General features: G+C 39.3%; 1 protein-coding gene across 1 annotated transcript in view; it reads right to left on the minus strand.

Annotated features, from left to right (window-relative positions):
* The window catches only part of LOC128354250 (fibronectin type III domain-containing protein 4-like), an 84,506-nt gene that overhangs the window by 1,069 nt on the left and 67,589 nt on the right, over positions 1–15,848 (minus strand). Inside the window, exons 7-11 of the mRNA XM_053314511.1 lie at positions 15,069–15,184; positions 8,764–8,865; positions 3,173–3,275; positions 2,133–2,222; positions 1,823–1,989 (exon numbers count right to left, since the gene is read on the minus strand). Coding sequence (XP_053170486.1) covers positions 1,823–1,989; positions 2,133–2,222; positions 3,173–3,275; positions 8,764–8,865; positions 15,069–15,128 — 522 coding nt within the window. The 5' untranslated portion in view covers positions 15,129–15,184. The remainder of the gene's footprint in view (positions 1–1,822; positions 1,990–2,132; positions 2,223–3,172; positions 3,276–8,763; positions 8,866–15,068; positions 15,185–15,848) is intronic.

Below are 15,848 nucleotides of genomic sequence, written 5' to 3' on the forward strand. Positions count from 1 at the left end.
TCACAATGGGTTCAGATGAGATTCTCACTTAATTGCTTCAAGTTTGGGTTGTACTTAAGGTGAGAAATGCTCAAAATTTGACAAAGTAGGATCACCGGGGGAGAAACTGTTTGAAGAATCAGATGATCACTGCTATTGAGACAGCCAGACATAAAAAAAATGAATCATGTTTGGCAAATCTTGCTGGATGCATTCTGTTTTTTAAATTTATCTCTGCTCTGAGGCAAGTTATACCAAAGCAACTCTTTTAATATACATTTTGGCTCTAAATCTAAAATGCATCTCACATATCAATCTATATTTAATCAAACACACATCTCAATGTCAAATTCGAGAAAATGTGCAAAAGCTTCCAAAGACACTGAATAGATCGAGCTGGAACTGAATAAAAATGATGCATGAGTCTTTGGTTTGAAATCTTCCCTTAATATGAATCTCTTTAAGCTTTTAGAAGAGTTCAAACAAGCTGATACAGAACAAATATAAAAGGAGAAACTGGACTCAATTACCCAATTCATGGATTAGTCAATCAACACAAAGTTAATCTGCAATAAATTATGAAAACAATCATTTTGTTGCAACATCTCAAATGTGAATTAATTTCTTATTCTGACCCTCTAATAAAGTAAATACCAAAGGGTTAATGTATTCATCAAGAAAATAATTGACTTTACATTTTATAAGCTTTTAATCTGTAGACAAATATCCTGATTGTTGCTTTAAAGCTTATCGAGTGTCTCTTTAACTCGAGGGAAAAACTTCCAAAGGACTCTAAATAAGAAGGATAAAACAAGTATTTACTCTACAGTGTGTAATATCTTCTTACAGGAGGATTCAAAGCTACATTTCTAATCTGCAAACTGTATTACGGTAAGAAAACTGTGTCACTCAGTCTTTACTTGAGCCTAAACTACCCCGAAACCAGAGATTAGTAAACACAAGGGACCGAAAACTGTTAAAGTGACAGTAACCTACATCTCCTGTTTAACAGAAAGCATAAATAATGTTGCCTTTTTACAAAAACCTCTAACAAGGAAGTTACTATTAATTACCTTAATTAAATCACTTAAGTATCTCAATTTACATAAACTATTTAACTTAAATCACACCTGCAGTTAACCTGGATGTTTGTAATTAGTGCTGCAAAGTATTTCTCATTTACTTTTGTTCACAATCAATCCATTTTTAATATCTTCTAGCAAACACTGAAGTGGATGCTCCCTTAAATGAACCCTAGAAACATGTTTAAAGATTAAAGAAGCCGGTGGAGCAGCTTCCTAGCCTGTCATGACTTCAGCTCTCTGTGCACCTTGTCAGACATGCAGGAGTGTATCTGGTGATGCCCTTCTTAAAAGCATAAAAGGTAGCGACCCTGCTTTGATGCACCTGCCAGCTTGTTGCTCGCTCGCACCTGAACTCTCTCTCAAACTGTAGTTTATCGCCACATCGGCTTATATTTAGAAACAAATCCACCCTGTCAGACTGCTGCTTTGAGCACTATCACCGACTGCATCTCCAGCGGCAACCCAACAAGCGTTTGCAGCGATAGCTCTGTGTTTCCAGCCCTGGTTGTTTTATATTTAGCAATGATGGCAGCAGCCCTGGTTGCTAGGAGATCTCTGATGCAACTGCATAGGGCTCTTCAGAGGAAACAAAATATTCCTGGCAGCCGAGAAATGATCATGCATAATAGAGAGGTGTTGCAGCAAAATGAAAGCCATGAAGAAGAAGAGGAGGAGGAGGAAGTTGTTTTTTTTTACAATAAAAAAACAACAACACTACTTTTAAATGAATTTGAGGGGTTAGAGTGTAAATGAGTCACCCTGCTGCTGCGTACGGCTCCGTTGTGGTAGATGGGTGAGCTGTGGGCAGAAGCGTTGTAGTAAGAGGAAGTGGCGCGGACCAGCGGCCTCTTTGTCTTGTCCTTGGCACCGTTGGAGTCGTTGTCCTTGATGATGTCGTACTGTCGGCAGAAGAGGGCAATGACGGCTGCGGTGGAAGACGAGACACAAAACAAATTAAACATATGAAACAAAAGAGTGTCTTCTAATAAGTTTGAGCTATACCCATGATACATCCTCGTCTGCAAACATATCCACGTATATAACACACACACACACATACATACACACCTGCCCACAGCAGCAGCACAGTGGTGATAATGAGCAGCTCTCCTGTCTGCAGATGCGGAGTCATGCCCAGACCTTCCATAGCCGGTTCATCTGAGGACACAACCAGAGCAAAACCTCATCGACAACGCCAAACAAGGTCAATGAGATGCAGATTCCCAGGTGTACAATGTGTGTTGGTATTTTTTTGTGTGGGACACCTCCGCTCAGGAAAAGCTATAAAATAGTGATTTGAATCATTATTTTTATCAATAAAAGAGGCTGTACTAAAATATAACACTTTTAAGACTCTGTGAGCTCATTTAAACTTTATGTCAACAAGTTCCTTTTAAAAGCCAAAAAACAACAATATATTTGCTGTTTGTTGATCTTCTAAAAGGTGTAAATCTTTAAAACCAGGTCACAAATGTATAGTCAGTTAGTTAGCTTGTTAGTTAGTTTGTTAGCTTGATAGTTTGTTAGCTTGTTTGTTAGTTAGTTAGTTAGTTTTTTAAGCCTAGGTTTTCTCTAAGAGATATTTGCAGCAGCAGATGAATCCACATTTGGCACTCTAATGAGTATTTCCAGCAGAATAAGATATGTCAGGCTTTGGATATGCACACAGTACTTATTAGAGGATCAAATCATCCAAGTCAAGAAGAAAAATAAACCGTATCACCAGATTCTTCCTTCAAATCTGGAGGCTTGACTGTTTGATACACAAATATTTGGTACACAACTAAAAATGCAGACATCATTTGAGGTGTAGTTGTTGCCCAGAGTGAGTTTGAGTGGCTTAACTTGTGTATAAATATATATTATATCCCCTTATTAATGTTTTCTTGCCTTTTTCTTTTTCAAAGTGTACATTTTTACATAATAAATGACAGGTCTTACTTAATAATGCTGCTTACATGTGTATATTTGTCAAATTTGTTGAATAGAAAGTCGGTTCAAATCCCTGAAAATATGCACATGTATTTGCATCTAATTTATTGGGAATAAATAAGCCTGTTTGCACTTTCTCTCTGTGTGTGTGTGTGTGTGTGTGTGTGTGTGGTTACGGTGGTCGAGGACTCCAGCAGGATAATGGTCGCTTCTCTCCAGAGTCCTGAAGTGGACGGCGCGGCTGGGCTGGCTGTCTCCATGCGGCCCGACGGACTGCACCTGAAGCCAAGAAAAAAAAAAAAGAACAATAAGTAACTGGTGAAGCTAAGATGGAGACAAATCACCTCATACATTTGGGCTTGTTTACAGACATAACGGAGGATGCCGTTATGTAACGATGATAAGAAACTGGCTCGCATGGGTATATTTAGCCAGCAAATGGTGCTTTGCTTTTTGGCCGAGATCCTGAATGATCACTGGAGGATGAAGAGTAAATGTAGAAGCAGACTGAAAGCTTGAGAGATAAGGGAGGGAAAACATTTGGGGCCACTTTCAACAACAAAGGAGAATGACAATCCACCCAGAATACTTTATTATGAACTCATTTTGTTATTTTCTCATTCAGGAGAGTACTGAGATACTTCTTGCCACTTGATGAGAAGAGTTCATGGTAGTTGAGCCAGTCTGCCCCTTTGCCCCCTTCTCAAAGCACATTTTATGTTTCCGCTTTACTTTCAGGTGCTTTACAGCTGTTAATGGCTCAGACGCTCTTCCGACAGCAGCAGTGTGAACATTATCATCTCCGTATGAGACACACAGACAGCTGTTACTGTTAACGAGGAACAGCCAACAAACCCACTAACCGCCCACGCTGGGTTTTTTAAAAACAAACAAAACCCTCCATGCAGAAGCTATAGCAGGCAGACTGGAGCCGCTTTTATTGGACAGACGGATGAATCAGAGATCAGAGGATGAAATGTGACAGTTAACTGGCATGAGCTGTTAAATAACACAAAAAGGAAGGAACTAGCACAAACTCTTCAAAAGGAGCTACAGTTTTAAATTTGACATTAGTGTTTTAATCCACAATGTTGCTGCCTTACTTTTAAAAAATCATGTACTGTAGCTTTATTAGTTTGACTACTGATGCATTCACACCATGTGTCATTTGTCCATAATTACCTTCATTAACACCATACAAGTTAAACTTCTGCCTCATGCTCACTCACACTTTTAAAAAGGAAGATGTTTTACATTTCAAGAGTTCAGCATTAACCTTCCTGTCGTCCTCCCGGGTCAAATTGACCCCATCTGTTTTGATTGTTCCTTCTTTCCTCCGTCCTTCCTTCCTCCCGTCTTTCCTTACCTCACTTCCTTCCTCCCTCTCCCTCCTTTTCTCCCTCCCCCTCCTTTTCTCCCTCCCTTCCTTCCTTCCTTCCTCCCATCCTCCTTCCTTCTTTCCTCCCATCCTCCCTTTCTCTTTTCCTCCCTCCTTCTCTCCCTCCTTCCCTCTTTCCTCTGTCCTTCCTTCCTACCTCCCTCCTTTCCTCCCTGCCTTCCTCCCTCCTTTCCTTCCTTTCTTCCTTCCCACCTCCCTCCTTTCCTTTCTTCCTCCTCCCTTCTTCCCCCCTTCCATCCTTCCTCCTTCCTCTCTTCCTTCCTCCCTTTCTTCCTTGACTCGAGGACAACAGGAGAGTTAAGGAAAGATGAGAGAGAAAGGATTTAAAATCATAAGTTGTAATGATGTTGAAAGAAAAACGAGGGTTACGTAAGTTTCAAGATGGACATAGAAATAGCTGAGGTCTGACTGATATTGTTCTGGTAAATATTTGTAAAGCTACAATCTGTTATCCAATGCTAAGTGAACGCAAACCACACTGTAAAAAGTCAAAATACAAGATTAAAACCTGCTGTAAAAGGACTCAGTGAGCTTGTAATACACTAACACATCAGCTCTATTAAAATGATGATTTATAAAGCTACTAAAAGGTATTTTACCTCAGTGACTGTAACCTAATAAAACAGCAAAAAGACAAAAGTCTCCATAAATATTTAAATACTCTGGAGACTATTTTCCATCCCTGAACAAATGAAACCTGTTCGGAAATGACTGAAAATGCCAAACATGAGCTCAGCGGATGTTTCTGATTGTTTTAAACTATAAAAGATGTTGTGGATAGAGGTGGAAGTAGCAGAAAAGTACTGAATATATCAGGAAAACATGGAAAACACGGGAAACATGTTTATTAAAGAGTCTACAAAATTGACTCTTGACTCGCTGACATCTATATTTTAGAAAAAGTATTTCAGGCAAAAAATATTCTGAAATACAGCAAAATATTTTACATATCTTCCCGCTGTGTTGCTTGGAGCTGTAAAAAAATACCTCGGAATATTTTTCTTATTTTTGCAGAAAACCATGATCTAAATAAAATAAAATAATAAAATGGTGTCTAACTTTAAGATATGACTGAAGCTGTGTGGTTTTGTCTGACTCTAGCACTACTCTTAAACTCTTGTCTCCATTACTTTTTTATTTCATAGTCTTTAAAGATTCTCTCTCTCTTTTCCCAGTTCAGTTATTGTAAGCCTTGTAGATTTTTTATCATTTCTTTGCAATTATGGGAATTTAAAGAGCTGCCTGTTATGCTCTGGATCAGAGAAACTGTCAGCATATCTAAAAAACTATTCTTACTTTGTGAAAAAAATGCATTACAGGAGCCTTTTCACCCACTTTGCCAACTGTTTTATATGCCGAGTCCTTCACAGGGAAATATTTGAAGCCTCGTTCGTTCACCTTTACAATAACAAAAGTGTCGGTCGGCGCAGTTCATAATGAGGATGAGCGTCGTCCAGCCTGCAGAGAGTGTTGCCCTTTGGCTGTGTGGTGTTTAATAGCTGCCAACAGGACACACACAAACTCACACATACAATAGAGAGCGAATCACAGCCTCCCTCTGATTCCATGGTGTGGGGGACGATGATATAGTATGATGGTTATGTTGGTGTTTTTTAAAAAAGTCTCACTCCTGCTACAGACATCGCTGTCTCCTCCTACGCACTGAACCCAGAGGTTGAAATGCAGCAAGTTTCCTGTGGAGACTGTTGCAAGTCATTATGGGAAATGAGTAACACTGGAGTAACAATGGAGGAAAAAGTTAATTACAATTTCATCGCCAAAGTGAAAAGAAAAGTGTCCGAGCATCCTCTTGAAAAGACTAATTAAACGGTTGCATTTTTGATCCGTGCAAACTGTCCTTGAGCAAAGAAATTCCTCACTCTGGTATGATAATAAATCTCTGCAGTAATCCCCCACAGGAAAACTCTCTCTTTGCCCCACCCTCCACCTCTGCTCTCATCTACAGGGGGGTCAGAGGTCAAAAGTCGTCCCCGGCTAGAGCTGTAGCTGTAGCTGGCGAAGCTTCCCGTATTTTGCTCAATGACACTTATGCGGGACATCTGCCTGCTGACGAGCATATTTAAACCGAGTCCTGCAGCTGAATGACAATCTGTGGCAGTCTGTCAGTCTAATGGATTATAAAAACTTTAATAGAGTCATGATAATGGAGTCACATTAGGAAGACAGAAGCTGAAGGAGTTTGTGCCGACTTTAGAATTAAGGTCATTTTGAGCTGTGATATCTAACAGATACGGCATTATAGAAGCATCACTGGTGTATGTTGATATTAATTAGACTCGGAGAGAAGGTTAATAAGAATAAAGGTTCATTTTGCTATTTAGCACTTTGGGGCAAAGGGGATTAATCATTTAGAAGCTGATGTATCAGATGTGGGCAGAAAGCTTTCAGTGAGTGTCTCATTTGCGCTGGTGATGAATTTGTGACTTTCCTTTTCAACACATGATTAAATCTCTTTTTATCAAGGGTTTTTTTGTTGTATTGAAACTTGGTATTAATAAGCTTGTGTTATTATCTCAGTTTTGCCCTCATTGTGAATCAGAATATTCTCTGCAGAGCTCGCTTTCCTTCGCAGAGAGGAAGGGATCATCTCTTCATTTTTTTCTCCCAGGCAACAAATTGGAAGCTTAAGACTTGAATTGCAACCTTTCATAGTGCAAACAAATCAACATTTCCACACTACTCCGTCTTTATATTTCAAATCTTGCTCTGAGGAATCATATTTTTGCACATTGACTGCCGTCTGTTGCTATGGAGAAGAAGGTCAGAGATGCAAATCAGAGCTGTAATGAATTCAAAACTGTTACAGTTGGGAACAAACGCGGTGCCGTAGTTGCTGAGCTCATCTAAAACTGACCACAGAATCCTAATGTAAATTGATTTAAGCAGCAAATTGTAATATTAGTCTTCTCAGCAGTGTAATTCTTAGCCTCCATGTAATTTAAAGATGTGTAAATGAGCGCTTCCTGCTGAAATGCATCTTGGGAGTCGTGTTTAACTTCTACTTTAAAATGTTCTGCTTATTCCTTCAACGTGTTTTAATGCAGTTGCTAATCGTTTGCATTCATTATTCATCTAAGAGAGTTTCATGTCCATCCAAATCAAGAGAAAAATTAAAGGGACTCCACAACATGTTCAATAATGACCAAAATACATGATGAGAAAAGAGGTAACTTCTTCTAATAAGGCACACTTGATCTAAAAAGTTGTATCTAATGGTTTTCATTAATGGTTAATAATTCATTTTTTAATCCTATATATCTATCTTTAAGCTCTGACAGCATGTTTCAGCCTGACTTTGTCTTTTTTTTAGCTTCTTAGACTTACAAACCTTTAGTATCTGCCAAGAATTTGGACCTAAACCAATTTTTTAACATCGTATTAAATTAGAAATTGCTGGTATTATATTTTATTAAAGATTAAAATTCATATTTGACTTTATAGATTAAAAGAAAGTTCTTTCATCCCCTTTATAACCCTTTATTAAATTTTATAACTGTAGACTTTTAGTAAAAGTGAGAATGTATTAAAGATATAAGGAAGATGTAAAACTTTATGAAGAGATAAAGTTATATGTTATAACATATAAAATTATATAATATCAATAAATTAACTGAAATAAAGGCCAATTACTTAATGTGTTTAACCCTCCTGTCGTCCTCCCGTGTCAAATTGACCCCGTCTCTTTTGACTGTTCCTTCTTTCCTTCCTTCTTACCCCACCCCTCTTTCTTTGCTCCCTCCTCCTCCCTCCCTCCTTACTCCTTTCTTTCCTTCCTTCATCCTTTCCTCCCTCCCTCCCTCCTTACTCCTTTCTTTCCTTCCTTCTTTCCTTTCTTCCTTCCTCTTTTTGTCCTTCCTTCCTCCCTCCCTCCTTACTCCTTTCTTTCCTTCCTTCCTTCCTGCCCTTCTTCCTTCCTCTTTTTGTCCTTACTCCTTTCCTTCCTTCCTCCTTTCCTCCCTCCTTACTCGTTTCTTTCCTTCCTTCTTTCCTTTCTTCCTTCTCCCTTCCTCCTTTTCTCCCTCCTTACTCCTTTCCTTCCTTCCTTCTCTCCTAAATTCCTTCCTCTTTTCGTCCTTACTCCTTTCCTTCCTTTGTCCCTTCCTCCTTTCCTCCCTCCTTACTCCTTTCCTTCCTTCCTCCATTCCTTTTCTCCTTACTTCCTTTCTCCTGTCCTTCCTTGACCTGAGGACAACAGGAGGGTTAAATACGACCACAAATGACCCCAAACTAGAAGCAGCTTTTTGAATAAAGCGTGTGTGTGTGTGTGTGTGTGTGTGTGTGCGTGTGTCTGTCTGTTTGTGTCTGTGTGTGTGTGTGTGTGTGTGTGTGTGTGTGTGCCTGCCACACCTGGACACTGTAGTGCGTGTCCTCATCCAGGTCCCACAGCACACACCAGCGGCTTGATGTGTTCACCTCACGGATGGAGCGCTGCATCAGGCCGTCCTGCCTCTGGAGACGAGACGCACGTGCAAATACAAGACAGACACGTGAGACATCTGGTGGACGCTTGCATACAAGGAGCACCTTTGCTTGAGTGAATGCAAACACACACACGCACACACACACACACACACACACACACACACTGAAGCAATATACATGAATATGCACACCCATGCACACACTTTGCATGTAAATGAAACATTTTAATCCAATCTTGGGGACTGATAATGTAGTTTATCAGGTTACAGGACACCCAGGGAGATGTAGGAGCAGGGTAGGGACTTAAAAAAAGGTATAATCCAAGCCTATATTCACAAAATCCTCACCATCCACCACATCATTAAGCCTTCATTAACACTATTCAAATTGGCTATTATTTCACAAGTGCAAGACAGATGTTTAAAAATGCAAATAAAACCCTACAGTAACCAGCAGCTTCCACTCATCTCAAACCCCCTTTTTTTGTGAAATGAGGTCTGCAGGCAAGGTGACACGAGCAATCATCATTCGGGGGAAACAGAGGAACACATGTCCACAGAGAAATGCAGCTTTTAAAGATAGAGAGAATGCACAGTTATCACCTTCAAATGCTTTCCCTGTTTATCTGCAGACTTCCCTGGTGATGTAACTGTGTGGAGGATAGTCAGGGCAGCCCAGGATGGTTTTAGCTCTCTTGTTTACAGGTCAGGAAGTGTACTGCTTGATGCTGCAGCACTCTGACAAAAACCATGAGCCTGTCATCTAATTTTGGACATCATACCACAGGAGGCACACACGGAGGCTGATTCATTAAAACTTCTGTAAATAAAAAATAAGCTTGGATGGGCAAACAACACCTGCAGTGACAGATGTTTTTGGCCACTTGAGGGAAGCAGAAAAAAGCTATGAACAAAACCCTGACATATTATCATATTTTAAGTTGACATGGCAAACTGTTGCTTATTCAAACATCCAGCAGATACTAGCCTTCATTTGGAGTCGTGTCTCTGGCCACCTGATGAATTAAAGTCCAATATTCACACTCCTTTTAGCTCTGGAGGAAATATCTTTAGCTTCTAAACAGTAGCTGCTAAATTCATCTGTCTGGTGGCTGTTGCTGCTGCCTACTGCATCCAAAAACAATGCTACTGTAGTGAAACTAATGAAGCGAAACAGTAAAGCTCACTGAAAACCAAAAGATTGAGCTGAAAGACACTGAGACACTGCAGAGAGCTGAATCAGGGACCTAAATGCTTTATCTCACACTATCTTTTCATCTTGACTTTCTGCAGGAGTTCAGACAAGGTTCAGACATCATTTTTCACCGACTGTCCATGAATGCACCAATCACCATCTGTTTGAACCACACAGGAACATCTGGGTCTGAAAGTGAAGCCAATGCAGAATTACACCTTACACCTGAATTCTCTCTAATGGCCAGCAGGGGGCGACTCCACTGGCTGCAGAAAGAAGATTGCATGCAAGTCTACGAGAAAATTACCCTGCTTATCACCAAATCCTCTTCAATACAGTATGATGTTCATTTAGTAAATTATGGTCGTTACCATGGTGGCACTTCTGGCTCCAAAAAACCCAACATGGTGACGGTCAAAATGTCAAACTCAAGGCCTCAAAACGGGAGTCTACGAACCAGCAGGTGACATCATTCGAACTGAAAGCGTGCAACAATAAATCATAGCGATGTGGGAGCGACTTGGCGAGGAGAATAGATCTTTCTTATCCCATGTTTTGAAGGTTAATTATATATAATACCTGAAGTGTAGCGGGTCGATTTACCAGAAATAATGTTCACTTTATTATGAGCATCACACTCCAAGATGAAGTCAAAACTTGGCAGGCCTGGGTAAATCTCAATTGTAAAATTAACATCAGACACAAATCTGGAGCAGTTTATTAGCCATCTCAATGATCTCACAAATATGAGCCTGTAATCTTATTTATGACATCATATTATACTAGGAAATGAAGCAAAATGGTGAAACAGATGAGCAAAACATTTCTTGTTTCCAATAATTTTATGAAAATCCTTCTAATTACCCAGCAGCTGAATGTTGGACCAATTTAAAAGACTTTCTAAAACCTACGTCTTCTGTTTTCGTGACATTTAAATGGAAAAAGGGTTATCGACTGCTTGCTAAGCACACCAATTATCTTCACAAACTGTGTTCCTCTGAAGTAGTCCACTTTGGATGGTGGGAGTTAAAGTCTGGTTTAGAATGAGACACAAGTTTCCCAGCAAGTAAATGTGGCTGCAAAGTGCTAAAAGCCGAGGAAAAGTCAATAAATGGAAGGCTGGCAGGATGCTCGAGGCTCTCCAGATGTCTGGATCAGAGAGCAGAGTCAAAGTGGTGTCTTCTGTTCTCTGGAAGCGACGGGTCAGTGAGGACGGTTTTATGGCTGCATAGCACTAAATAACTGTAATATGCAATATCTTTATGGGAGTTAAAAGGGTTGTTTATCAATGCCAGTGACGCAGAGGATACTCAAATCCATCAAATTTGCAAAAAGGCTGCACAGTTTGCAAACAGCATTTCATCCCCAGAGGAAATTACTGCAGTTTTAGTGAAATTTGATGCATATTCCAGGATGAAAAGTGCGCCAGCAAGCCAAATTATAATGAGGCAATTAGATTATTTTACTATAGCTGCAAATATTTTTCATGTTCTTTACAAAATGAAAGGAGGAATATATGAGACCAGACATGAAAGGAATATACTTGAAAGGTTTTCCAGTGAGCCTGTACAAAGCTCCGATGCCTTTTTCTACACTAAAAAGATCAGCATGGCATGACATGAGCTTTCTTTTCTGTAGCACAGATATATATCACAGTTTGGCTGGTTACACTCCAGTTGAGAAAAAATCTTATGTCCAGCTTTTGATAAAACACAGGAAAATGGGTCTTTCTGCGATGACTGAACCTGGAGTCAACAGATGAAGATAAAGTTTGGTTCTATAACTATTTTTATGTGGAGAAAGAAGTCAGCAGCTTAGTGATGCACCACAAATAAACAAACCTCTTCTTTGTTATCACTGGCTGTCAGACTGTTTTTTGTCTCGTTACATGTGAACGAACAGGCCTGCAGTTAAAAAACAAACACTTCCTGCAGGCTTGAGCATTGATTCTTTAACAGTAAACCTTGTGTTTGTTGCAGTTTAGGATTTATGAATGAAAATAAACATTATTAGGAGTTTGGATGTGTCAAATATGCAATCTCAAAATTGGGTTACTTTGAGATTTTGCTGTTGCTGTGTGAATCTGAGCAACCGGAGAGCTCTGGGATTTGGAGCTACTTCAGATGAATGAAGCAACTCTTTGTCTGACAAGATTCACTCATCCTCTTTCTCCTTCGCGAACAGAAGGGCTCAGCTTGTTAAGGAAGAAAAGCAGCCAGTACAGTATGTAGGTCCAAATCAAGCCCACAGTCTGACATTGTTGCTTGTTTTTTGGGTTTTTTTTATTTTACTCCTTAAAAGCAAAACCGGCTTTTAAGAAACCACCTAAAGATATGTTTGACTGACAGAGTGCATTAGCCTTTTTTATATAAATGAGATGTTTTGTACCTTCAAACCTTTATTCAGAGAGACTTTTGATGACTGGCTGAGATAAAAACCTCCTGCATCTATGTCTGCTGCATCTACCTGCTCCCATCACCTCTCCTATTAATATTTGAGTAAGGTTGTTACATAAGTGCTTTCTGAGGTTATGGCAGGAGATGTTTTACATCCCCATCCTGTGTTTTCTTGAGAATGCCACAAGGTTGATGGATTCTGAGTCAGGCATGAGGTGACTTAAAGAAAAAAAAAAGAAAAGAAAAAAAAAACAAGAGATGTTTGGCACCAATGTGGATGTTCCTCTTGCGAGATGAATCCCGGCCAAATCATTTCCACTAATGGAGACAACTCCCACTCAGAGCTCAGCTAATGCCTGATTCTGCTTTTGCCAAACTGTAGGGGGTAAAAAGTGATTAGGTGAACCCAGCTGAGTTAGCAAGCCTGAGTTTCAGGAAGTGGAAGACGGACAAAATGTGTTGATATACTGTACGAGCACAATTAAAGGTGGAGCGAAAAAGGCGTTTGTCTCCTCCTTCTGGCAGCGAGAGGACTTACAAAACAAGTTTAGACACTTGCTTAGATCATAGGGGGCAACTGTAGCTTAGTCTGTAGCTACTGATGTAAAATGGTTGATTTGAATTGTTTTGAACGTCACACAACCCCGACAAAATGACTTACTATCAGAATTTGTATTTTAATTTGTCTGCATATATCTGAGTGCAAGAATATCAAACCCAATACTAGATTAAAAACTCTGTGAAATATGTTCACATCTGACTCCGACATTAATTAAAATTCAAAGCTCTCTTCAATTTTCTTTTTTTTTTAAAATCAAAAAACGTTTTTTAAATAATAATATTAAACAAGCAGAGGCGTTGAACTGTGTTGTTTGGTACTAATTATAATCTTAATCAGTCACCTGCTGAGTTATTAAAGTTGATAAAGTTGCTCGTATTGGTTCTATTAGAAATAAAATAAATGTTATCATTTTTATTATCAGTTATTGATTTACTGAACTATTTCAAGTGTTTCTTTTCAAACATGTTTATACACTTTGCCGTGTAAAAGTAAGAATTAAAAAAAACATTTTAAAAAGTTATGTGAATTGATAACTGGTAGTAAAAGTAATGATACATAGCTGAATAAACGGCTTAATTTAAACATAAACAGCTTAAGTTGTTAGCTAAAAGTAAGAATACTCAAATGTATCCCAACAGTTAGCTAATGGCTAAAATATGTTAAAATAATGGAGCAAGGGTTGAAATAGACAGCTTAACGGAAAGATGAAAAGGTGAAATAGTTTACTAAAAGTAATAAAGAATTAAAATACCTAAAATAAATCCTAAAAATGGTTGAAACTGTTAGCCAAAAGCTAAAATGGCTAAAATAATCTAAAGTAATGGATAAAGGGTTGAAACATCCAAGTAATTGTGTTACTTGGGATCTTCGTGCTAAAGTTAAATAAAAATAAAACATACACACTCAATTTAAAAGATCTTAAACTAAGACAGACATGAAAGCAGCAGTGAATCATTCATATTTATAACTAATGGCCTTTGGGAAGAAACTGTGTCACATTCTGTCTTTGCTTTAACAGAGCGATATCTGTCTTTTGGTCTGAAGGCAAACAAGTCAATGAGCTGGATGCTGACAGTCCTTCACAACACATCCGTCCTCATAGATGAAGTTTGGGCAAAGTATTTTTTGGAAAAAGTTAAATGCAAACTTGACCAATCGTACTGAAACACTGACATTTCAACTATATGAAAGCATTATTGTTTTGTGTCACTGATGCTAAATAACAACTGATTTAAAAGCACATTTCATGGTTTTGATGAAGAACTGTGGAACCTAAAAATACTCAGGGACCTTTTTATGTTTCTATTCATTTTAATTCTTTCCATATATGTCAGTCCTTTCTCACTAACTGGATATTTTCATGTCTTCTTTTGGCTTTAAAACATTTGTAATCAGGAGATTTGTTTTTTATTGTTGTTTCCAAAAAGCAACCTGCATCAACCGGCAGCCAAGCTCGACATTAACAAGCTTTTTTAACAATTTATATGTTGATGATTGAATCCCATCTGACGTTTCCAAACTTTTTAAAAAGAGACACGTCCAAACTCCCATCATGATTCAAAATGTCTCAGAGCAAAGTGCATGCGGCCTTACTGGCCTCATGAATGACGCAGCGTTTTTTGTTTTTTTTTAAACCCCTGTGGATGACAACAAGACAAAAACAACCCACTCCCCAGGAGATAAAGACGACTACAAAAAAAAATAAATAAATAAATAAATACATAATTCAACTCTGAGAAAGCTGTTTTCTAGCCCCTTGCATGGCAGAGGTCCAAGTTTCCTGGGCATTCGATTCATAATTTATATCCTTTCAATTTGTATTCTTGCTAAATTAGTTGGCGTTAAACCAAATGAGAGCGCAGAGGCAGGAAGGGTTAGATCAGGCTAAATGTGATGTGAGACAGATTGGCTGGGTTTAAAAAGAAGGTCTGACTAATTAGTTTTCAAGCTTTTTTGAGGATTAAGCCAATTTTATGAAGTTGATCTTTAAACCCTGCTGCCCTGCTATCACATATATAGTAAATATTTACACACACACACACACACAGGGTGATGATATAAGGGTTACTGTGCTGTACCTGCTGTGAGATGGCGTATCCAATGACAGTGTCTCCCTGAGGGACGTTCCAGGTCACCATGGCCGAATGCGCCCTCAGCTGGGTCACCGATACGTTCACTGGGGCTGCTGGCACAGCTGTTAACACACACACACACACACACACACACACACACACACACACACACACACACACACACACACACACACACACACACACACACACACACACACACACACACACACACACACACACACACACACACATATTACTTATTAGGGACAGTCTGGTTTGCAGAGTAATTGCTCTACTGCAGAAAATACAAAGTTTTTCAAAGTGAGGAGCATATTTGAAGACCTGAACATTATTTTACACTACATTTAGGATCCTGGCTGCTTCCATTCAGATATAACAGCATTAATAAGGTTACCACTGAAGATTAACCCTCCTGTTGTCCTCGAGTCAAGGAAGGAAGGGAGGAAGAAGGAAGGAAAGGAGTAATGAAAGGAGGGAGGAAGGAAGGGAGGAAATGAAAGAAGAAAGAGAGGAAGGAAGAAGGATGGGTGAAATAAGGGAAGTAGGAGGGAGGGAGAAAGGAAAAGAGGAAGGAAGGACAGAACGACAGAGGAAAGAAGGAATGGAGGAAGGTAGGGGGACGAATGAAAGAGAGAAGGAGGGAGGGAGGGAGAAAGGAAGGAAAGAAGGAAGGGAGGAAGGTAGGGGGGATGAATGAAAGAGAAAGAGGGAGTGAGAAAGGGAAGGAGGGAGGGAGGAAAGAAGAAAGGGAAGGAGGGAGGGAGG

This window comes from Scomber japonicus, chromosome 24, assembly GCF_027409825.1.
Source record: "Scomber japonicus isolate fScoJap1 chromosome 24, fScoJap1.pri, whole genome shotgun sequence".
In the NCBI taxonomy this organism is placed as follows: Eukaryota; Metazoa; Chordata; class Actinopteri; order Scombriformes; family Scombridae; genus Scomber; species Scomber japonicus.